Source organism: Tasmannia lanceolata, unplaced genomic scaffold (genome assembly GCF_043159265.1).
Source record: "Tasmannia lanceolata isolate RefF3 unplaced genomic scaffold, GAP_Taslan_0.1 ptg000037l, whole genome shotgun sequence".
Taxonomy (NCBI): domain Eukaryota; kingdom Viridiplantae; phylum Streptophyta; class Magnoliopsida; order Canellales; family Winteraceae; genus Tasmannia; species Tasmannia lanceolata.
This window is the reverse complement of record NW_027518714.1, coordinates 53990115-54016355: the sequence shown is the minus strand read 5'-3', so window position 1 is coordinate 54016355 and position 26241 is coordinate 53990115. Positions and strand designations below refer to the sequence as shown.

Here is a 26241-nt window from a genome sequence, read left to right as displayed (position 1 = left end):
TGGCGATATGGGAATGAAAAGAAGGCTCTTTGGCGGATGGTGGTTGACTCTAAGTATGGGTTGTGTGGGGATGACTGGACAATTCAAAGTCTGAACCAAAGGAAGGGATCGGGCTTATGGCGATCAATTGCCTCGGTATCCGATGACTTCAATCAGAGGATCAGATATAAGGTAGGCAGGGGTAACAAGGTCAGATTCTGGAAAGATTTGTGGTGTGAAAAAGCTCCCCTCATGATTGATTATCCTAGACTATACCGGCTTGCAATTAATCAGGAGGCATCGGCGGCGGATTACCTATGTCGAGCAGGAGATCTTGGAAGAGGTTTTTGGGACATACGTCTTCGAAGGAATCCGAAGGATGAGGAAATTCAAGATCTGGAGCAATTACTTAGAACACTAGACTTGGAGTACTGCTCCAATTCTAAAGATGATAAGTTGGTATGGGCATCGGAAACGGATGGGACCTTCTTGGCTAGATCTTTCTTTGTAGAGCTTTACTTTGCTCAACAATCTAATAAGAGATGCATCTGGAACTCAGTGGCCCCACCAAGAGTGGTTGCTTTTGGGTGGACATTGGTTCACAGGAAAATCAATACATGCGACCGCTTGAAAACAAGACACTTTAGTCTTGCTAGTATCTGTGTCTTTTGTCGACAAAGTGAGGAAACCCTGGATCACCTAATGTTGCACTGCCCTTTTGCTCATGAGCTTTTGGGATGTGCTGGGTTTGTGGGATGTGCTGGGTTTGCCCACAATCTGTTTCTTCGCTTCTTATGAACTGGATAGGGGGACCTTTTGGAGAGATCGGACAACTACTCTGGCTCACTTTTCCCTATGCTACCATGTGGAACATCTGGAAAGAGCGGAATTGACGAATTTTTGAGGATCAAGAAAGGTCGACGGGGAGAATTGCTAAGGACATAAAGGTGGAATTGATCTCTTGGGCGAGGAATAAAAAGAAACTTTCATATGGTGTGGGGGATTTAATACGGAATTGGTGGGCAATAATTTGGGAAAGAATAATTCGAACAAAACCCAAACCAAAATGGATGGCTCCGCCAATGGGATGGCTTAAACTAAACTTTGACGGAAGCTCTGTGGGTAACCCTGGTAGGGGAGGGATCGGAGGCCTAATTAGAGATAACTACAAAACGATCATTATGTCTTATTCTGGACTAGCAGGTCAGTGTGATGGAAATGAGGCAGAAATCAAGGCCCTACTATTTGGACTGCGGTGGGCTTATGAGAAAAATTTGAGGTCTCTGATAGTGGAGGGGGGCTCAACGAATGTTGTTGGATGGGCGTCGGGTAGTTCGCCGGGACCATGGCACCTTCAGAACATAATAGCCGAAGTGCTTGATTTCATTAAGGTCTTAAAACCTCGTATTGAGCATCGGAGAAGAACAGTTAATGAGGAGGTAGATGTTATTGCCAAATCAGGGGTGCACAAGGGCGAGATCATAGTTACCACAAGCCTAGTTGATACATCTCGTTGAAATTTGTATTGGGGTCTTTTTTCAAATTACCATCTATGGTGTACTTGGTTTTATCCGCTTCTGTATATTGGCGGGGACAACCTGTCCCAACCATTACTTAATAAAATTATCATCTTTCAAAAAAAAAAAAGTTTTTAGATGATAGCCTTAAAATAATACAATGTGACAATCTTTTTTTTAATGGCTCCAATTTGACAATCTTAACCACTTGATCCGAGTACTTGAATGTGACATTTTCTGAATTTTTTTTTTTGAAAGGTAACTTATTATATTCAAAGAGTTGTTTTCTCAATTATTTCTTAACCATCGTTTTTATGGCCATCAGTCAAATAGGTAAGATTGTTTGATTGGAGTGATTTTAAGGCTATAGTATCAACACGGTAGGGCTGCCAAACGAAGGATTTGGGCACACTGACATCATATGGGGGGTCCCATGAAGGTTTTCATTAATATCATTCTTCACAAATAAAGGGAATGATAGTCAAGACCACAATCATAAGAGAGTGATAGTCAAGATCCAAAGATAGTGAACTGTGAATACTATAAGCAATTGGTTTCAGGATTAAAGTAGTATCACTTGCACAAGCTAGAATACTCATCTCAATTGTGTTGCCATCTGTGCAAGTGATGGGAATCCTTGTGTATTGGTATTTAGACACCTAGACATATACTATAGGTCCCATTGTTTATGCCATCGGCGGTCCAAGTCAGATGACTTTTCAGACTTGCAAGTGACACTAGACTCCCGGTTTTAACCCCAAAAAGAATATCAAATGTACCCATGGATTCTTTAAAAAGATAATTGAATCCATTAAAAAATTTTTTTTTGTTAGGGTGACCAACCTAACACAAGCAAGCTACTATTTATTTTCTGAGGTGTTAAGCGAATTTGCAGTTCGCATCATTTTTCTCAAGGGTTGACTCAAGATTAACGCATTAATAAATGAATATAACTCACCGTAATCGTTCGTCTTTTCTTCACTTGCTTCAATGATTTAGATTCTGTCTGCTGATTCGCCCATCCAGAACAATGGTGGTCAATCCGTTCCAACAGCCAGAAATCTGTTGGGAAAAAGATGTCAGCATCCCCCTGCAATGGAACAGATAAGCTTTAGATCTGGTAGGCTTGAACGCTGTCTTGCCAAAACTGCACGTTACACAATTAGGGCTAAGAGACAATTTCATAAAATGAGAATGAGTGACTGCAGAAAGTTCTTCATCCAGCTACTCACTTTTCATAATCGTATTAACAATACAGTGGTTAATTACATAAATCACTTGAGTCATCAAGAAAATATGCTCTGATTGGATGGACATACGAAGACTGGGAATGAGAATCTACTGGTTTATGACTAAATCCCGTAGGCAAAAATATTCCAAAAACAACCCTTTGCTTCAAACAACAAACCTACAAAATCCAAAACAACCTTTTAGCTGAATGGAAAACAATTCAGCCTCATCAAAGCAATTTACTTTATGATGATCCTTGTTGGGTTCATAGTAGTGATGGAAACCAATGTTCAATCTACGTAATGGATTCAAGTCATACAAAGGTTTTAAATTTCGGTTTCTGTTTCGGCCGCCACAGAAACAGAAACATTTCAGTTGGAAATTTCGGCAAAAATACTGTAAAATCAAGGAAACATACAAAACATATGCAAATGATAAAATGATAGAAATTAAAGATAAAATTTCAGAAAATTCTAGAATAAAAACAAATACATACTTAGAAACAATCACATAAGCAAGAAAACCATCCATAGTGGTTTAGAAACATCGAACACCTAGTGACAATCGTCTGATAAAAGAGTACATACCAAATTTCACATATAATGCATATAAATATTTATACAGAGAGAGAAGTGATGGTGCGCTTGAGGCATTATAACGCCTCCCATTGGTTTAAATGTTTGGGTCCCACATACACGAACCAATGGGAGGCGTTATAACGCCTCAAGCACACCATTTTTTTGGTGCGCTCGAGCGCACAATCTTATTCCTCTTATACAAAATACAAACACGGCATTTTGCAAGCAATTCATATATGGAAATGATATCAGCACAACCATGTTTTGTTATTTGCGTGGTCCTAGCCTGTCTTTTCTTTTTTAATTGACTTGTGAGAGCTTTTTGGGAACTGTAATAACCTTTTGATAGCTCTTTAAATACTAAAAGACAAGATAGATTAGCGTAAATATCAAAACATGGTTGTGCTGATATCATTTCCCTTCATACAAATATAATTATAATATATCACTATTACAATTATGGTTTTGGTTTATGCATTTTGGTCTTTTTGGTTTTGGTTTCGGTGGGCATGGAAACAGAAACATTTCGGTCGTTTTGTATCGGTTTCAGTGGAAATTTAAAACCATGGGTCATACCAATCTTGGGACTGGACGTCTCGAAATGCCCCCAAATATATGTTTTGTACAGACTTGCTCATTTAAAAGAATTTGGTTTCTAGGCACGTAAAAGAACAGTATTAAATTCCATGGAAACATCTTTATGGGGCACATAGAAAATAATTGCTGGGGAATCTAGAAACCAGTTCTAGACGTCATTGAAATTGGTTTATTGTTACCAATTAGTTCACATGCTGCTGTACACTAAGAAAGAACTGATCATATCCATGCAGTTTACATATTTGTTAAGTAATCCCAGTGCTAGTCCTTTAGAAAGAGGGTTTGGGTTCATCAATTTTGTGCTAATATGATTCACTAACATTAGATAATCCCTAATCTTCCCTATGATAAGAAGATACTATAGGCCAATAATCTTAGACACATTGGTAAGTTTTAGGTTCAATTAGCTTATGGGTCCATCCCAATCGAGTTGAGACCCCTACTTATTCCAAGGTTTAAGTTGTCATTGCAAAGAAATCTGTTTTAATACTGACATAAACTTAATTGCATTCAGGAATAACATATGCCATTAAACTAGAGAAAATAATTGGAATATGGCAGAAAATGCGTACCTTTGCATCCAGATAATTGCTATAATCTGCACTGATTCCATCTTTCTACATATTTCAAAGAAAACAGTTTGTTAATATGGCATGCGGCTACTGAAACTGAAGATGCATGATTTATAAAATTTATAGCCTAAGTTGCATTGGTACTGGTATAATATCAGACAAGGTGAACCATGGAAATTAGGAGTTGTGGAATCAACAATATAATTTAATAATTTGAAAAAAAATAATACTATATGAGATAAAAATCCTAAAGAGAAAAAATAAAAATCAAACAAATTGATGTGAAGTAGTCAACTATCACTCAATACTTATGTGATGTTGTCGGGAAACGGGACTTATTCAAATTGATGAAGAAATTTCCACGAGGTACAACTTTTCACGTACAAATATCCACTTTGAGAGATTAATGGCTTATTTCACAGACCTTTTTCTAAGTTTCTACAATGAATATTTCTACGGATCTTGCAAGATTTTTCCATTCTGGGCCTCATAAGGGTGCTCATGTTAGATGACAGGATTAGCGATGAAAATAGTGTAAAAATAAATTTTTTGTTGTTTTAGTGTCTAATTTTAGTTTAAAAGTCCTTAGGTCCTTAAGGGTTGCTAGAGCTATAATCAAAGGATAGGATTCGATAATAATGCAGGGTTGAAACAAAAAAACTGATCCTAGGGTTGCTTACAGACTACTGAAATGCTTTGAAACATGTGAATTTCTATCAAAATGAATCCCTTTGGAGGGATTCTGGTCTCATGTTTGATGTATTAGGCTATTAGCTACGAAATAATGGATGTCGCGCAAATTGTGGCATTTGTACACCTCTACATGTTGAATTTCTATGAAAATTAGTGGGACATGTCAAAGTTTTATCAGGAAGTTTTCAAATATGTGATCTTTGTAGACTGATGGCTAGAATTGGTGGATGAGAAGAATTCCAAGGGTTGTGGCGGAGAGAATTCCAAGGGTCTCTTTGGAAGGATTTTTTTTCAAACCTCTTAAGATTACTCAATGAAGGCATTATGTAATAATGAGTTGGTTGTATAAAACACATTATCCGTCTACTTTAACACAACAATATGCATGCATGACAACTTCCTTTTTCAAACCTCTTAAGACTACTCAATGAAGGCTTATGTAATAATGAGTTGGTTGTTTAAAACACATTATCCGCCTACTTTACCACAACAATATGCATGCATGACAACGACCTTTTTATTTTTGAGAAAATTAGTACATGCATTACAGCTTCCTTTTTCCATATCCTTTTATTATATATAGAAGAGGAAACTCAATATCATTCCATGTTATTCACCTTCACAAACATCAAACCTAATTACCTAAAGAGGAAGACAGGAAAAGCTTGTGTGATGCCATCTGTGGTACGGCTGACATCTACAAACATAAAACCGATCATAATTGATCAAAGAAAAAAGGGTACTTGAAACTATGGAATCTCCTTGAAGATATAAATTCGACATGAAGGACCTAGGTGCTGCTAAGATCTTTAGGGTGGAAATTAGATGAGACGGGATAAAGGGAGTGATTTGGCTTTCACAAGCCAAGTACATTCAACATGTGCTAGAGAGGTTCAACATGGAAAATGCAAAACCAGTTAAAACTCCTTGGCATGTCACTTTAAACTGGGTAAGCACTTAAGCCCATCTACTGATGATTAACGAGCACGCATGTAATGACCCGGTCCCACCAAGGGCCTATAAAGATACAAATCCTAATTAAATATAAGCCGTAGATCTTTCGATTAAATATATATATATATATATTTTGAAATGGTATCTTTCGATTAAATATTAACGGCTAGATCTTCGATTTTGAGTTTTCAGACCGTAAGAAATGTAAATTAGATATTGGATCGATTCCCAATTTTTAAGATTCTTGTGTATTTCCTATCCCGCATTAGATTAAACGATCTTAAAAATCGACGGTCATAGTGTATTTTCGTCACTTTTAGTATAACCTATTTTTGGGGCATCAAATCTTGTCCGTTCGAATGCCTATCCAAAGGACCTAAGATTTAGCGATTCAGACCTGATTTGAGTAAGTTATGGCCTTTTTTCTTTTAGGGTTAGGCATAGTTACGAGTTTTGTCTTATTAGACAATTTTAGGAGTGCCAATATTAAAATTTAGTATTTTCATTTTTAGTTAACTTAGGTAATAAAATAAGAATAAAAGAGACCTAATAGAGTTATGAAACTCACCTTGTAATTGAAGCAAATTAGGAAAGTGACTGCACTTATCAAGATTTAGTAGGAAACATAGAAAATAGGACTTTTCTTATAAAAGCCCAAAACGTGGGTTTATTCCTACTCTTTGTGCTCATGCCCAAATCGTGGAGAGAGAGAGAGAGAGGGAGAGAGAGTAGAAAGAAAAAAAAGAGAGAAATCGTGTGGGGGAGAGAAGGGAAGAAAGAAAGAGAGAAAAAAGAAGGAAAAAAGAGGGAGAAGAAGCCTAGATATCTTCGAGTTTCGATCTTCTTTCAAGTAAGTGGCCTAACCTATTAAATTTTGTCTTTTATGGATTAGTGTGTTGATTTGATTAGGTTTTGTGAGTCTTTATGTCCTTAAAGGTTAATTGTTTAAAATTCGTTCTTTGTGATTTTGTGCCATCATAGATCGGTATATATTAAATCAAAGATGTAAATGAACATTTTTAAAGTCTTTCTAGGGGTTTATGAATAGTTTTTGAAAAGATCTAACTAATTTAAATCAAATTTAAGCCGTATATGGCTGTTTTTGTAAGTAAAAATAGTAAAACTCCGTTTTTGATAACCACAATAAGTCTCTTTGTCTTATTCGGATTTTTAAAGTATTAAACGCTGATTTTCAGCAATGAATTATTTTAATAAATACAATACACAGTTTTGTCTTTTTTGGATTTTTCTGATAATTTAATGATGATCTTCAGTGATGACCTGTTTTGATTAAAACATTACACAATTGCGTCTTATTCGGATTTTCTAGGGATTAAACAATGATTTTCAGCAACAAACTGTTTTAATAAATGCGCAATACTGATTTGTCTTGTTTTGATTTTTTTAGAATTTGACGCTGATTTTCAACTAGAATCAGTATTGATTATCGCACAAAACAGATTTGTCTTATTATAAATTAAAAAAATTTAACTATTGTTTTTTAGCCAAAAATCAGATTTGATATATGGGTTATGTTGGTTAATCGTGTTCGATTTTTTGTGGATTTTAACGCCGATTTCTAACAATTTTATGTTTTTAATAATCGCACAAAATGGTGTCGTCTTACCTGAGATTTTTGAGAATTTGACCGTCAAAAGTTGTAGGTATGTTGATATAATTAAAAGGCATATGTCTTTAAGTTATTACCTTAGGATAGAAGTTTTATCATTGAAAGGTTGAATAAAAGAGGTAATACCAATGTAAGAATTAATGAGTATGTTACTAATAAATATGTGGTTTAGTGTGTATGTATGAAGAGGATATATATATATATATATATATATATATATATATATATATATATATATATATATATATATATATATATATATATATATATATATAACCTTTAGGATTTCCAAAAGAGAAGACATAGACTTTAAGAATTTAGTAACATGTGTGATCATTAGGAAAATACCGAATCAAATAAACAAACTTATAGTGTTATGTGACTCTTTTCAGGGAGATCACCACCGTTCAATCTTCAAGATCATTTAGCTTCGATCGGCACAAAAAATCAAGGCAAGTGATAATAACTTTCATATTAATGGTTTCCAAGAATGAAATCATTGTTATAATTATGTTTTTTGTGATTCTTGTTGCCTCTTACATACGAAATTACATTGTTGAAGTTGATATTATACTCGTATTTAAAATTGTTGAAAATAAATGGAACTTGTTAAAAGCTAACCATGCAGGTGTAAGAGAGGCAAAAAGCCCTCATTGTAAAGAGGGAAAGAGGTACGTATAAAAAACATGATTGGATGCATGGTAATTGTACGAGGGAGGCTAAAAAAGGGAGGCCCCCTTAGAGCCAACCTTGGGCATAGCGCCAAAAGCCACCTCGACTGAGACTTGAGAGCGTACGACCTCGGGTTGGTGATGCATATTCAGGTGGGCCCGTACAGGGTGACCCAAAGGAAATCCTAGAAAGGATTACACTTCATTAGGAAGTGGAGAATCCTTGATGGTCAATGATTGACGGCCAGGCTAGAAAGCCACCTCTAGGCTAAAAAGCCACTGCTAGGCCAAAGGCCACCGTAAAATGAGAAAAAAATGGGATATTGCCGTATGATCACTGGGGATAAATGACTGCATTTGTAATGATAATTCATGCACTTGCATCTTTCTTTTCCATATTACTTCATAATTGAAATAATTGTTTAGCCTGTTTCTTAGTTAGTTTCAATTTTATATTATTGTTGTTGCAATAACTAATCATAAGAAAACCGTTATACTGTGACTTTTATTTTTGGTGGACTCTTACTATGCGAGCCACTAAATGATTTTGTTTAGCATTTGCTGACTCCCAATACCTCTACAGGTTTCGAGGAAAGCGAGGAAGAAGCCTTTGCAGATGAACAAACCTAGAACAACATCACGGGATTGGGGAGCAGAGTCGTAGAGTTTGAATTAGTGTTGGGAAAGACGATTCCGTCACATCACGTAGTAGTAGGTGATTCTTTTATTTTCAAGAATTGTAGTTATGGAATTTTTCAGTCTCATGGAATTAATATGGTGAGTTTATCTTGTTCCTCTTGTAGTGTGTCAGCTTGTTTCCCTTTTTGGGGTAGCGATTCGGATTTTTGAGTTTGGAAAAAAAAATTGTCTAAAAATCTGCCCTAAATCCGGGTCGTTACAACGCATGTCTAACATCCCTTATCTTGTGACCAAAGAAGTTCATAAAAACCATGTCGGTAGCCAAATCAAACGCATACCAAAACTGAAACCTGAAGCCTTGCTCACATATCAGCTGAAAATGCCTCAGAAATAAAGTGAATCAGGCTAGAAAGAAGTATGAAAACTGTGTCGCAATTATCACTAGAAATTAGAAAGTTACCTTACTTGAAACCAGAGGAGCTCTCTCACCAGATATTCTCACATCAGGGAGGTAACTGAAGTCGGAAGCAATTAGAGACATCTTTGGTAGCGCCCAATGTAAAACATCTAGTAGTTGCTACAAATTCAAGGGCATGTTAAATATATAAAGTAAATCCGTGCATAGAAATAGATGAAACTATAAAAAGGCTCAACATACCAAGCACCCTGTTGGTAGCCAAGCTCTTCGTGGCTTTGGAAAAAATTTTGACCACAAACTTTTTGTAGATGAAATTGCTATACTTTCCAGAGTGCTAGGGCCTTTATCTATGTCAATGATCTCGATACAACGTTTTATAAGTGGATCTTGTATTTGTTTGTATAGCTCAGAGATATGTCTGCATGGTAGAAAGAAACTCAGCTGATTGAATATTAAAAAGCAAATCTAACATTGCCATTCAAAAAAACAAGAAGCAAATCTAACATTGTATGTTGGTCTCCCTTATTATGTAACATCACTGGCGTGTAAAGCAAACATCCGGAAAGCAATAGCTATTATTACTAAATTCAATCATCATGATAACATACTAATCTCATTCATAAAAAAAGAAAGATAATACACTCATAAAATTGGAACAAAGCATATTCAAGTAGCATCCTCATTCTGATTAAGTTCACATATGAATGGAAAGAATAACCTTGCATCCAGATTTCTGAAACATTGACAACAAATTATCAGCCACCCTTTACACAGAGCAGTGACTCCAAGGTATAAGGAATAAACATGGGTATACCCAGTAAGATGAAAGTGAAGTGACTAGCATGATGAATTAAATTATAGAAACAGGAAATGAATAATCAAGTATGTTGCATTTCATTAGCCGCCACATTATTGAGTAGACAGCTGATGCTACACATTTTCCAATCTGAAGGTCTTAATACAACTCAACTCAACTCAACTAAGCCTTTGTCCCAAACTAGTTGGGGTCGGCTATGAAGGTCTTAATCTATGATTTGGCCGACACTTTGAATTTATTGCTGACACACGTGTCATGTCGTGTACGACACGACACCTATGTCCACACATGTCGACACTCCTTTAGACACTTTTAAGTGTACTGCTAGAAGAGTCAGTAACTTTATATGTATGTATGTGTATGAGTGTGACACTATTTCTAGATTTTCACAAATAATAATTATATGTACTTTCTATTTTAGGTGTGTCCCCGTTTCTAAATTTTGGGAGTTCGCCGTGTCCGACACTCCGTGTCCGTGTTGACATGCGACACTCGTGTCCGTGTCCACAAATCATAGGTCTTAATACAACATTGATAAATTTGAAAAGACCAATTTAATTGTTAATATGCTTTAGAAAGAGCTGTTCCTCATGAAAGCACTAGGTGCCTCCATTAGGGGTCAACCCGGGTTGGGTTGAACCCGCACCTGACGGGTTGAACCCGAATTTTGAGCAGGTTGGGTTTATGAATTCCCAAATCGGGTTGGGTTCGGGTCAAGAAAATTGAACCCGAGTTGAGTTTGGGCTGGATTTGGGCTGAGGTCTCCCGCAACCCGACCCGAGTTAAAACCCGAACATATGCATAAAGTATTAAGGGAAATGATATATTCGCCCCTTTTTTATTCCTTGACCACCCGTTTGCAGTGTAAAAGTGTAGTCATAAATACACTAGAGGGGGCTGGTGCAAGCAGGAAACGAGGAAGAATAGATCACTTCCCAGTTTAGATGGGAAAACCAAGTAACCTTAATCGAAGCAATTTTACATCCTCCCTTGTCCTCTCTTCCCTACATCCAGTAACCCTAATGGTGGAGAGACGACAGATCAGAGCGAGGGCCGAAGGCGAGTCGCTACCTGCTCTTGCAATCGATCAGCCTCCATTGCTTGCAGATGAGAGACTAGGAGTTCCCGTCATGGCAAACCAGCTTGGCCAAGATGGAGGACAAGCATTCGTCTGGTAATGCTAGGGTAAGGTCTTCTTCTTCTTTGAATGGTAGAGTAAGGTCTTCTTTTTCTCATCTCCATTGCCGCTTGCTGCTCTATTGCTTTTTTCTTTCTTTTTTTTGGTAGTGTCAAAAGCCAAAGAAGAAACCCCTGGACCCATTTCTCCCATGCCTTCTATTTATGAAAATGCCTAAATGAGGAGGAAGAGGAAATGAATAAAAAATAGATTGGCTCTGGTTCTAAGGGTGATTGTGGGTTTGGGTTTCATGTTGGGGAAAAGAAGACAAGGAAGCAATGGCAGAATACAAATGGGTGAAAGAAGACCCTGGCCTTTATCGAAAGAAAGAAAGTCCTTTTGTTTGTCTTCTTTATTTTTTTAGACAAGGGCGACTGGGAGGAGATTCGGAAAACGGAAATATTGGTAGCAATCCGTGGCTTTGTTCCCTCATTCCCTCCTTTCTTCTTCTCTTTTTTTTTCTTTTTTTTTTTTGCATCTCGGTTCGGGTTAGAGAAATGGTCTTCAGGTTGGGTCCAGGTTGGTCTCAACCCGACCCGAGTTGCACCCCGAGCCTCCATCAATTGCCCCATGTAATGAATATGGAACTTTAGCAGTGAAGGAAGGATGGGACCCTAGACCAACCGAGAGGAAGATCGGTGAGAAGTTGTCCATTAACTAAATAAAGAAATTATGGCATATGTACTCTGCTCAAAGTACCCCTACATTATAGAATTGTTCAACAGTATGCACCCATGTGAGGTCAGTCTTTCCTCTTATAAATTGAGAGGATCAATACATCAAGATGTGCAAGACATTTTATGAACAACAAAGAAAATTTTTGAACAATCCTTTTTTTTTAAATGTAAAATTTTTGAACAATTCTAAATTTTAAAATGTCAAACCCTAAGATAATGTGGTGTAGAGATACCTCATAATCCTATATAGACGAGCATGACAACGGGATGGATGTCCTCCAAGACAATCCTCACACCTAATGTTGGGAAAGTTGCCTTGTTTCCCACACAACTTCTCTGGTTGTGTTGGGAAGACAAAATAGAAAGTATTATTTGTAGGTTCAGAAAATCTAGCTACAACATATAAGGTATTTCATCAACACAAAAGAGTGGTGACTTGAGAAGGGTGTGACGAGAGAAAGAAAGAAAGAAAAAGTTTCTTCACAGGTTTCTCATGGGCTTCTCTTCGGTTTGTTCTCTTGGATTCTCCAATGTATGGTCTTGGTTGAAAAGCAAGGGAAAGGGGTGGGTTTGTGGGTTTCAAGTTAAATCCATTGTAATCCTTGTAATTTTGTTTTCTCATAGTGGAAGATCGTGTTCTCTCCTGTGGATGTAGGCATCTTGGCCGAAGCACGTAAAATCTCGGTGTTCATCTTGTGGTTAGTGTTTATTTCTACTCTTTCGTTTATTTGTGCACGATCGGATCGGATTTGCCAAGCAGATTTTCTCAACAAGAGGTGTGGGGGAATTAATCTTTAGTATACAATTTTTGCTTTCAAACCTCAAGAGAAGTAACATCTCGGCTCCAAAAACCAGAAAAGGGAGTTTCACGCCCCAGTCACAGGAAGACATCCAGTCTCACCAGACAGGACCACTTTTTGACAGTATTCTCATTTTGGTTCAAATGGACCAGAAAAGTGGTCAGTTATGGTCGAATCCAGACCAGTTTTATAACATTAGCACAGGACAATTTTTTTTATGACATAGGGTATCCCCACCCCATCCGTAGGGTGGGACTAATCCCTACGGATGAGCATAATTACCCGTAAACCCGCGCACCGCATAATCCCGGGGGGATTCGAACTCGCGTCAATGGGGAGCATACACACAACAAAAATTAGGAGATGCATAAACGATAATTGAATTTTTCTTAAAGGGCAGTTATTTCAAATCCTTGAAATTAAACTTATAGTGGCAAATAATAATTTTGTTGAGGAATCAATAAACAATTATGAAGATCGTTTCTGTTTCCCAATCATTTCATAGTGAGAAACTATAAGATATACCATGTATATTGACACAAAAGTCAAAACACATTCTATGAACCATACTGGAATAATAAATTAGAATGCCTTAATATACTAGTTTCTGAATAAAATGATGCAGCCCAATGTCGTGACATGCAGGAAAAGAAAGTTCATACTCACATTTATGATCTGAAAGAAACAAATATTCATCCATAACGGATAAATTTAGGCAATGTTTGACAGGGGAGAACAATGTCATATACCTGTCCTGTTGCTTCTCAAGCCAGACTTCCATCCAAGGAAAAATTTGGTTTTCAGAGTAGATAAGATCATGTGGAAGATTATCAAGCACCTATAAAGTAAAAGAATAGCTCCATAACTATTAAACAAGATGAGAAATGACGCTTCATTGATAAAAACTATCAGTGTATTCAGATGTCAATAGAAATGAAAAAGAACTTCCTTGCTGACAAGTTCCATTGAATGGCTCTGACTCTATTACATTTGTATCTGATTTCTAGATGCAACTCAAAAAAGAAAAAGAAAAAAAGACAGCAGATATACTCTTAGCGTATATTTTGGTCAACAATGCTGTATTAATTGGGTGCCTTGCCACTCTATCTGTTACAAGATTTATTGTCGAGCATTAGGGTGTGAGTGTGTTTACAGATCTGATTTTTTTTTTTTGATAAAGAGTTTACAGATCTGATTTATCATGTTCCAGATCTAACATCGCTCCACCTGCTGACATTTGGTTGGCATTAGAGAACGGTTCAATTGGGGTTCACATAGTTTGTAATCATGCCTCCAAGAAGAATGGGAGGCGGAGCAACAATTGCACCAGTTCATCTGGCACGTGACAACCAAGATGCAATGGAGCAGTTGAGAAGACAAGTTAAGTTCTTGATCCAGCAACTGGCGCAGTTGGTGAACCTAATTCAGGAAGATAAAGTTTTTGAGTCGGATGATTTCATAGAGAACCCATTCCAAAATCACATCCATCCTTCAATGATGTTGGTGCGAGATGATAGAAGGAGTTGACTCTACAAATAAAAATTCCAAAATTCGACGAAATCATTTGGGCTAAGGAATTCACAGATTGGTTGAGCACCGGAGACATATTTTCTATTTTTTTTAACAGTAATGGAAATATTGGGAAAGTATACATATTTTTTATTACAATAAGGTGAAGGTAGTGGCCATTAGGGGTGTCAACGGATCCACTTCGGGTCGGATCCACCTCTGTCACAGTCATGATCCATTCAAATTCCTTATCGGTCGGGTTGGAGTCGGTTTGTTCTTCGGATCCTACTTTTCACGTCATGATCACGATCCTTTTTAATTCGGACTCTCCATCGGAGTGTCCTATTATGTCCCACTAAGCTAAGTAAACAATTAATTTCTTTAAAAAGAGTTAGAATCGCGGTCCACTATTAGTGTGTCTCTATGCATTTTCTTCAACTAAATTAAAATTTTATCTATGCTTAATCTATGTGTATAATAATGCTTGTAAACAATAAAACTAATCAAAATTACATACACAAATATAATGTATAACTATTATCAAAGAATATGATGCATAAAGAACAAAACCCCTCTCTCTTTTCCTTCATGAAAGTATGAAATGAAACGACTGAAATGAGTGAAATCGCATTCCCATCCGATTCGTTAAGTGATAAGAGAGGTTTTGACCAAAATACCCTTCATAGAACGGTTAGCATTAACAAAATTTAGAGGATATTTTTGCAAACCATTTCGGATCGTGACTATCCAATGGGCATCTGTGGCGTGCCCATACCCAATCCGAAATTATTCGGATCCCAGATTTGATGATCCGAAATATGCCCATGGATCCTCTTCATATGTTTAGAACCCGTTCATTAACGTTCGGATTCGGATGATCCATCAAACCGTCTGGATCCATTGACACCCCTAGTGGCCATCAGATTGAAAGAAAGAGCTTCGGCATGGTGGGAACATTTGAAATTATCCCGAGGAAAAAAAGGTGGAAATCACTAATTGGGAAATATGTAGAAACTAGAGTAAATTTTTTTCGCCAATTATGCTCAGACCGCATAAAATCATCCACATAGTTTCTGATGTGAGATAACTTTTTTGACAAATATATAGAGAAGTTTCCTCAATTGATGACCATAAATGATTTTTTAGAAAGCAATGAACAGCAAGTCGCACGATTTGTGGGTTTACGGCAAAATGTTTAGGGCATACTCTATCTCCATTTTTTTGTTTTTTTGACGATTTCTTAGGCATACCCATGGTTTTAAATTTCCTCTGAAACTAACACGAAACGACCGAAATGTTTTTGTTTTCCTCCCCATTGAAACGGATACCGAAACTGAAAAGTATATCGAATAAAATCGTAAGTGTATTAGTAGTACACTATATCAGTATATGTTAATTGCAAGTGAAATGTAATATATGTATTATGATTTATGAATACATATTTATATGAATTATATGTGAATTATATGAGAACAAGGTATGTGCTGCATTATGTCACTAAGTGTTCGATGTTGTTAAACCATTAACAATGGTTGCCTTGCTTGTGTGATGGTTTCTAAGTGTGTATTTGTGCTTTTTCTAGCATTTCCTAAAGTTTCATCTTAAAATTCAAGCATTTAAATTTGTTTCCATACATTTCCATGGCTTTATAGGTTTCCACCAAAAGTTCCAGTCAAAATCAAAATGTTTCCGTTTCAGTGATCACCAAAACCAAAACTGAAATTTAAAACCTTGGGCGTGAGAATGTACAGTAGTAAAGAACAAAAAAGGAGGTGCCTTTTAGGGCTGGAGTTGTCCCAAACAAGCAGATACGCATAAATTCTAAGAATGAACGAGGGAAAGATTCCAGATCTGCGGCCAGGGAAGCAGGAAACTGTAATGATCGATTTAGGGCTACAAGAGGTTTTATCACAGCATTAGTACAGTGAATTGGTCTGATAATTAAAAAACACAGTAGCAAATCTGAGATCCAGTGCTGTAAGTGCAAAGAACATGGACACAAGTCTTCAAATAACGGGAGAATATCGAACACTCGTGCGTATAGGGGTAAAAATTGTTGATCGAAGAGGAGTTAGATTATGGGGCTGATCGTGATGAGGAACCTATCTATGATGATTGTTGAGGTTCCTGATGAGGAGAAAGAAGGTGAGGTCTTACATAGAGATTATGGGAAAGCTCTAGTTAATCCGAAGATTTTATTTTCACCAAAGCATTCAAGCAAAAAGGATTGGTTGAGGACGAACATCTTCGGTCTTTCACACCACCTGCACCATTAGCAGTGAGCTGTATACAATGATAATCAATAGCGAAAGTTGTGAAAACATCATTACAGAAGAGTCCATCTCCAAACTTCAGATTAGCACACGGCAAAACTAAATCCGTATAAGCTTTGATCGATTAAAAATAGAAATGTGGTAAAGTGCACTAAACATTTCTCGGTTTTATTTTTTAGTGGTGACAAGTATATGGATAAGGTGTGATGTGATGCCCTTTCTATTAATGCATGCCATCTTTTGCTTGATAGACCTTAGCTATATGATCGTAAGGTTCTGCATGATGAGCGTAAGTAAGAATACATATTTTATTATGATGGAGAATATGAAAATTGTTCTCGCCCAATTGAAAGAGTTTGACAAGAACAGTGAAGGTACCAACCTTCTTGCCTTGACTAAGTTTATCAATGGCATGGTAGAATCGAGTAGTGTTTATGCTTTAGTGACCGGTCCAACTGCTAGTAGAGGAGTCTAATGGATTTCTCGAAGAACTGCTTCCTAGCCTACCTCCCATGCAGAGTATACACCACAATACTTCTGGTGTCGGAAGCGAGTCCACCAAAGCAAGCGCAATATAAGATGAGTAAGTATGAAGAGTTATGCAAACACGCTGTCAACTTACCGACTTCTCCAAAAGCTTAAGCTGTTGGAGAAAGGCGTTATTTATCTTTTATACTTTTTAACACTCCCCCGCATGTGTGGCCCACTGGGCAAACACGTGGCACATGTGGTCCCACTTTGGGCCGACCATTGCATGTGGATTTTTGCTATCAGGGAGGTTTGAACTCGAGACCTTTGGCTCTGATACCATGTTAACTTACCGACTTCTCCAAAAGCTTAAGTTGTTGGAGAGAGGCGTTATTTATCTTTTATACTTTTTAATACACGCTAATGAGCTGCTTCAGATAAGTATCTGGGAGAGCATGAGTCGTAAGCAGTTTTGACACTTTTGACACCGAAGAAAGATGGCACTTGTCCCGCCCTAAAAATTGGGGTGGGGATACCCCGTGTCATCAAAAAAAAAAAAAGATGACACTTGAAGAGTGTGTGGAGATAGTAGGGTGATGAATATAACAATCGTGAATTATCATTTAAAGATTCTTAGATTGGACAACATGCTGGCCGATTGTTATGCCCATTGGTTATGGCCACCATCGTATTCGTAGCACCATTATCCGACCGGTAAGCTCACTTCGGACAATCCCGCTTGATGTGACCGTATTCCTTGCAACGATAGCATTGCACACCCTTTCCGCTGACCTTGGATGTTGACCTGTCTTTTCCTGATCCCCTGTCAGACGACCTTCCTCTTTGATTCCCACCATGAACAACCGACTCATGCTTTTGACTCCCATCAAAAACATGTTTCTACTACATCTCATTCGATAAGACCGATGTCATGACTTCCTCTAACTTCACCGTATCCTTGCCATACAATAAAGTTGTCACCATGTTGTCATATGAATCAGGAAGTGAAGTAAGAAGCAAAAGGGCTTTGTCTTTTTCCTTCAACCTTGTGAAGCTGATACACAAGCCCATTGAACACAGTCATGTGTTCAAGAAAATCTTTGCCTTCCTGCATCTTCAACCAAGCTTTTTGACATGTAAAGATTTTCCAACTTCTCCCATAATTTATGCGTTTCTTCTTCCATAACATTAAACATAATGTTATCTGCTATACATAACCGAATTGTGCTGACCGCCTTCGACTCAATGTCTTCCCACTTGGCATCTGTTATCTTCTCCGGCTTCCCATCCTTTCCCTTCAATGCATTAGCCAATCCTCATTGAACTAGGATGTCCTTCACCTCATCTACCAGAGGGTGTAACTGCCCTTTCTGTCAAACTTGTCGATGTTGAACTGGGTAGAACTCAATTTTACTGTCATCTCAGATTATTCTGCACTTCTGGGTGTAGCGCTAAACCCCGAACGACAATCTCTCGGATAATCTTTCTACCTTCAAAGATCGTTCTAAGTGCGATCCGGCAATAACACCGACGATCACTCCACTCGGCCTCGATGATCGCTCCAACCTGAGCTCTAATACCACTTGTTGAGAAAATTCGACGAGAAAATCAGATCCGATCGTGCACAAATTAACGGAAAAGAAAAAACAAACACAAGCCACAAGATGAACACCGAAATTTTGCGTGATTCGGCCAATGCCTACATCCATGGGCGAGAACACAATCTTCACTATGAGAAGGCAAAATTACAAGGATTACAATGGATTAAACCCAAACCTGCAACCCTTTCCTTGCTTCTCTCACCCAAGACCATACATAAGAAACCCGAGAGAAAAGCCCAAGAGAAACCCCAAGAGGAACCTAGGAGAAAACCCAAGAGAAAACCTAGAAGAAAAAACCATTTTTCCTCTCCTGCTCTCTTCTCTTTTTCTCTCCATCTCCACATTTTGCAGCCGCCCCACACAAAGAGCCTCCCACGAACCCTTGCCGTGGGTGAAGGGGGTTTTATATCTAGGTTTTACCAAAACGTAAAAACTGAGTTCCCGGTTTTAGATTCCAACTAACCATGGAAAAAAGACATTTGCCCAACAAGGAAACACCTATAGGACCCGGTGGTGGAGAGAATTGACAAGAGGCTAGACACTTGGAAAAGAAATCCCATCACTAAAGGTGGTAGATTGGTGCTGATGAAGGCTGTCTTAACTAGAGTTTTTAAGGGTGTTCATAAACCGCCTCATAGAGTGTATATCAATATCATTGCTTCTGTTATCGCAAGGGCTAGATGCTTACCCCCCTTCCAGTTTGTTTCAACTTTTGATTTATGGGAAGGTTGGCGTGTGATATGCTTGGAAGGGTCCCATTGTCCCAAGGTGGTTCCAAAGTGGAGCCCGCCTCCTCCTGGATATCTGAAATTTAATTTTGACGGTTCTAGTTTTGGCAACCCGGGGCCGGCTAGTATAGTTGGTTTATGTCGCAATTCTAGCGGTGAGTCTGTTTGGGCCTTTTCTGGTCCCCTGGGAGTCTGCGATTCCAGTGAAGCTGAGGTTAGAGCGGCTTTTGAGGGTATCAAACATATTGATAGGGGATCTCTGAATATTTCTATTGTGGAAGGCGATTCTTTTAATGTTATCAGATGGCTTCGGGGATCTGCGTTGCCTCCCTGGAGATTTTGGTCTATCTTTGATGAGATCAATGATATTGTTGGTGGTTCTTCTATTGTCTTCGAGCATGTGAGCAGATCTGCAAATGGCGAGGCTGATGCTTTCGCTCGGGAGGGTGTTGTTATGGATGTATTGGAATTTTTTGATTTCATGCCTCCTTGAGGCTCTTGTACCTTTCTTTTCTTTGTTGTTTTCTCCTGGGTGACCTCCTTGGTCTTCCCTTTTTAATATATCCTTTCATGTTTGCCTCTTCAAAAAAAAAAAGACATTTGCCCAACATATACAATTAGACATTTGGCATTGACCAATCAGAAACCCTTGTGCATGTTGCCATTTTGAACTTTGTAAGGAAATTATCTCCATTGCAGTTGCAGCCAATCTTGATTTGACAGTTGTGGCAACTAGAAGTCAAAACTGTTTTTCTCCATGAAGATACAAATGAATATGTTTATTACTTTATTTGGAGATACCTCCTAGATATGTTTGCTTGGGAAAGCCGGGAAAGGTTTGCAAATTATGTAAAGTGATCTATGGCCCAACATAACATGTAGGACACGACAAAATACTAAAATACTTTACGGGTCCTTTATGGATATACTTCCTTTTGGTCAAATATTTGTCTTGTTTCAAACATTTGCCTCCCTATTCAAATTAACTATCATATTGAGTGTCTTGTACTTGGCATTATAACTTTGAGTATGTAAGTATCACAAATGCTATTTTAAATTTAATATGAATTCCATTATCTATGTTAAATTTAGTTAGGTTTTTTTTATATTTGATTTAAAGATATCATGTGTCGTATGATTCTTATCTCATGGCATGGGATACATATCTCCGAATATGTGCCCTACAGTTTGGAAAATGCTGAGCCACATTTTGTTCATGTGTTAGTGTCCATGTCAGTATCCATAACTGGGTATCATAGGTGCGGATCACTATGTTTTCATATGGAGACAAGCCAGATAGATTATGATTCTTGCAATATATGTGGATGATATCCCAGTTATGGAGAATGATCAGCAAAACATAGATGTTATCAAGAAATATTTGCAAAACACCGTGCAAACCAAACATTCGGGTAAATTACAATATTTCCTTGAGAACGAAGTTGCTGGTCAGCATTTGAAAAAAGTCTGTCTCAAAAGAAACCTATTACAGATCTCTTGTTAGATTTTGGTAAATTGTGCTATTTCCTTGGGATTGAAGTTGCACGATCAAAATTTGCAATTAGTAAAGGAAATATGTTATGGATCTCTTTATAGAAACAAGCATGATGAGAGCAAATCCTATTGATACCTCGATGGATCCTACTATAAAGTTGGCCAAGGATAAGGGTAGGTGATTGAAGATCTTAGTAGATAATGTTGTCTAGGTGGAAAACGGATCTGCCTCACTATTAATTGTCTAGACATTTCCTTCCTTGTAAAGCTCATGCAAAGTCATATTGTGCATCATTGAGAGGTTGTTCGGTATATTCTAAGGTACCTCATGGGAGCACCGAAAAAAGGACATATTAAGGAAAAGCGACCATCTATGAAGAGAGGGTTGTTTAGATGTATATTGGGCAGGGTCTCCTTCGGATAGGGTTTCCACTACTAGTTATTGAACCTTTCTTGGGGGTAACCTAGTTACTTGGCGCAGCAAGAAGCAAAATCTAGTTGCATGATCAAGGAAAGAAGAAAAGTATCGTGTGATGGCTCACACAATATGTGAATTAATATGATTAAAAACTCTGATATACAAAATGTGAGGTTCCTCTGTGTATGAAGATGTACTGTGAGTCTGTGACAACCAAATTGCCACTTACATTGACAGCAATCTTGTGTTTCATGAGGACTAAACACATTGAAGTGGATTGCCATTTTGTTCTTGAAAAGGTCATCAAAAAGTTGATATCTACAGCATATGTGAAGTCCAAAGATCAATTGACGAGCATACTTACAAGCTCTTCTAAGCAGCCAATTTGGAAGTATTTGACACAAGCTAGGAATGGATTACACCTTTTTTTTGGAATGGTGAGGAATGGATTACACCTATGCACCAAATAGAGGGGACCGAATGACCGATGAAGATATTAAGCTAGATAGGGCTCACTACTACACATACTATATGTTTTATATTCGTTAAAAGTATTATTTGATAAGGCCCATCATTTGGATGGCCCTAATGGCACACTTGTGATATCGATAATTAGATACATATACATGATGAATTCTTGGTGTGGGAGATTTAACCCACATGAATTCTCTTGTGCTCCACATCCCATCTTTTCTTCACTTCCTCTTCTATTTTTTCCACCTTTAATGTTTATTGACGGGTGAAGACTTTCAACAACAGTTTCATAATTTATTATTAATTGCATATGTACAGTTTGTATGGTAAATGTATAAATTATTTGTTTATAAAATTATCTTATTGCGGGCATGTACGCATCTGAACGCATGGCACAGATTTCAAGAATTCCTATATTGGTACATGCTAAAGACAAATGTACCTCAAGCATTATAACCCAACAAGGCTGAGCGTCCACATTTCCTATAACAAAATGCATAAATCAAGAGTTAGGTTATAATACAAGGACATCAAGGTCAAGATCACTTTAGCGTATAAAGAAACAAACATGTACAATACGGAAGGAAGACGAAAAATATAAAACTGAGTAAGATAAATTTATGAGGCCCACATTCATTTCATTATTAAAGTGTATTAGAAAAACTTTTGCTGGAATTTACAGCAATAAATCTTCAACCATATCTTTAGAGGCTCTTCAACCTAAAACTCATCTCGAATATCCAATCTTCAACTACATCAAATCACATGTATTATGAGCCATTGTCTTGTACTTTGCCTCTGCACTCGACCAAGAAACAACACTCTGCTTTGTTTTTTTTTTACGTTTCCCATTTAAGTTCCCTCCAACATATGTACAATATCCTATAGTGGACAACTTATCTGAAAGAGATCTTGCCCAATCAGAATTAGAACAACTCTAACTTACTCAAATGACTACCAACCAAAAAAAAAACTTACTCAAATGACTATAATTAAGTTTGAAATTAATGCCTAAAACCTGGAGCACCTTTTAGATATTGTATGCTGCGCCAAACTACCTACTGGTTGGGAACTCTGGAAGAGTGCATAAATTGAGGGTTTGTTTGGATGTGGGTAAAACTATTTTAAAAGAAATAGAATTCCAAAAACATATGGGTTGATTTCCGCAGCAATCTATTTCATCCTGGACGAGTTTTATTTGAGTTTCTCTAAAATAGTTTTCCACCTGAAGCCTTCTTAATTCGATTTTGAAGATGGTAGAATGAGCTACGGTTAGAGATAGAGAGGAAGAAGAAGAGGAGTGAAGGTCGGAGAGTCTCCACTAGGGAGCTCTACACACATACAATGTATATATAGGCCCAAATAGGGCAAGTGAGTACAAAGACTACAATATCCTCTATACTAGAGGTAATGACTAAACTACCCTACAACATGTTATTCAATACTCCCCCTCAAGCTGGAGTGTATATACTAGGGAACTTCAACTTGGTACAAGGGAGACTACAACAGCAACTAAAAAGTACAACAAAAAAGGACCATATATCAAAAAAGTACAATAAGCCCATACGCATCCAGCTTGGTATAGTACTCCTCAAGCTGGTGTGATGAATACATAATGAAAGCATAATGCTAAAAAAGGACAGCGGCGGCCACAGTGAATAGCATCGAGATCAATGGCGATAAAAAAGAGCAGCTCCCCTAAAGTAGCACAACAATGAGAGCGATCAAATAGAGCCTCCCCCTGAATGAGAGCACGTCGAATATATCGACATATCACGAGTAGTGGAGGCACCATAGCATGAACAACTACAATCCAGCAAGCAAAAATGGCACAGCAAAGGTGCGCACATCAAACATTGGCGAAGCAGCACAATGCCAAGTGAAGAGGATAACAACCGATGGGGAAACCATCGGAGACAAGGTCGACGGGGAAACCGTCGTCTGGAGCCAACTAACGATGGGGATACCATCGTCTAGAAAGAAGGTCAACGGCATGAACATCGTCACCTAATGAGAGGTCGAAAAGGAAACCATTGCCTCAAGATAAGAAGAAAAGGAAGAAGATAATCGACCAACGATGGCGAAACTATCGTCCGATGAAGATTAGGCATAAAGCCGGAAAGAAAGATGAATGCGTAAAATTACGCCAAGAGAAGACATGAAGTAGAAGACAGCATGAATGGATAAGGCATAAAGACGGACAACACGAAGAGACATGAAAAATAAGACCCGAAAACAAGACTACACTAATAAGAAGACAACATTAACACTCCCCCTCAAGTGAAGACAACAAAGATGACAACATCAAGAGAAATAACAACACTCCCTCGAAAGAAAAGATACAAAGAACTACATGAGAACAATCCCCCTCAAGTTGAAGCCCATGGGCTCTCAACTTGCAACCAAAAGATGACAAGCAAGGCGCAACACCTCTTTCCGACATTTCACCAAACACTTGGTGTGCGCCTTGAATAACAACATAAAGGACATAGAAAAACATAAACAACACATAGAAGACAATGGAAAGAAAAAGATACAAGATGACAAGAACTCAACCATAAGACAATAAAAGAAAATAAACAACATCAACAACCACAAAAGAAGACTTACAAGGCACCATACCTCTCTTGGACATTTCAATGAACATCCGGTGTGCGCGTTGGATAACAACATAAAGAGATTTGGAGGGAGTTTAGGAGTATTGAGAGCCATTTGGCTTCCCCAAATGGGATGGTGGTGAGAAAGTATAGAGAAATGAGAGATGTGGGGTTTTGAGTGGAGAGCCAAGCAAGCCTAAAAATATAGAAAAGAGAAAATAGATGTTGGAGTGGAGATTTAGGAAGCCAAAGAAGGAATTGTGAAGAAGATTTCTTCCCAAATGAATTCAAAAGAGAAAGAAAGGAAAGATTTGAGGTTTGAATGGAGATTTGTGAGGGAAAACCCAAAATGGGTTTCACCAAGAGTGGAAAGAGGAAGATAGGATTTTTTTTTTAGGTAGAGATTTATGAGATTTTTTTTTGTAGGTGCTGCAAAGAGGAGAGAAAATAGGGTTTTAGGGAAACTAGAGTGAGAGAGATTTTCAATGGAGAGAGAAAAAAAGGATTTTAAAAAAAAAAAATTGTGTTGTTTGAGGGTTTGCGCAAACCATGAGAGATTGGAGAGACAATGAGAGAGAAAAATAAGGGAGAGAGATTTGAGGAGATTGAGAGAAATTTTAGGAAAGATTAGAGAGATTTTTGAAAAGGAAAGAGAGATTTGAGGGAGAAACAAATCTGCCCAAAATGTGAGATTTGCGCGAAAACCAGAAAACCCAAAGTGGGAGTGACGCGCGATAGAGGGTTACGGACAGAGAGAAAAAGAGAGGGATGTGTGGATGAAAAATGGCGTGACACTTCTTCTTTCTTCTTTCCCATGGATCTTCGCTCTGATACCATGTTAGAATGAGCTAGGGTTAGAGATAGAGAGGAAGAAGAAGAGGAGTGAAGGTTGGAGAGTCTCCACTAAGGAGCTCTACACACATACAATGTATATATTGGCCCAAATAGGGCAAGTGAGTACAAAGACTACAATACCCTCTATACTAGAGGTAATGACTAAACTACCCTACAACATGTTATTCAACAGAAGAAAATCGAATGTGACAAGTAACAGATCGATTACCTCTCCCTCAGCTACTCTCTCACTACCCCAAACTATCAACTATCTTTCTCTAGCTATATCTCGGCATTGTGTCTCCCTTATGGTTTTAAACATCAACGAGCACATGGCCAGTTTTGGCCAACATATGTTAGTTTCAGTGAAAGATGATGTGAAATCCAGGTGAAGTAACATTGTTAAAAGAGGTCAGCTGAAATGTCAGATGATGTCGATGTTTATTAATATCATTCTAGTCATGTTTCCCAGAATGTTAAAGCGTAGGATATAAATTATATGACTTTGGTTGAAGTGACCTAGGTCGAGCCGATCTCGAGCCTAAAACCCTGTCTTCTACAGGGAATAGACTAGAATATCGAGAAAAAACAAAAGTTTTCACTTTTAAGACATTACTCCCTGAATGCGAGTCTCTACCAATTAGTTCACCCTTCCAATAATGGTGATTCAGATGTGAGAAAGTTATAGATAACATGATAAAAAACACTTTAAGCTCTCAAACTCTTAGAAGCGGAAACCTTCTCTTGGGGTGCCGCTCCCACCTCGGAACCTCGATTCGATGCTCCTTAGGAAGGAGCTCCCAGGGAGCGTGACCCCAGAGAGACGGGAACCGCTCTAATGACGCTCTCAGCCTGCTTCTATTATTCTATAAGTCCCACCATCACCAACTTCCTTA

General features: G+C 37.9%; 1 protein-coding gene across 3 annotated transcripts in view; it reads right to left on the bottom strand.

Moving 5' to 3' along the window:
- LOC143862168 (NADH dehydrogenase ubiquinone complex I, assembly factor-like protein (DUF185)) overlaps window positions 1–26241 on the bottom strand; it is a 53532-nt gene that overhangs the window by 6793 nt on the left and 20498 nt on the right. For 2 of the 3 annotated variants that reach the window (XM_077373166.1, XM_077373165.1), the window contains exons 8-13: window positions 22357–22397; window positions 13699–13787; window positions 9719–9896; window positions 9521–9637; window positions 4474–4518; window positions 2455–2586 (exon numbers count right to left, since the gene is read on the bottom strand). In XM_077373166.1, the coding sequence (XP_077229281.1) occupies window positions 2455–2586; window positions 4474–4518; window positions 9521–9637; window positions 9719–9896; window positions 13699–13787; window positions 22357–22397 (602 nt within the window). Of the gene's footprint in view, window positions 1–2454; window positions 2587–2728; window positions 2905–4473; window positions 4519–9520; window positions 9638–9718; window positions 9897–13698; window positions 13788–22356; window positions 22398–26241 lie in introns of those variants that run through there. The other variant, XM_077373167.1, reaches the window with a different exon arrangement.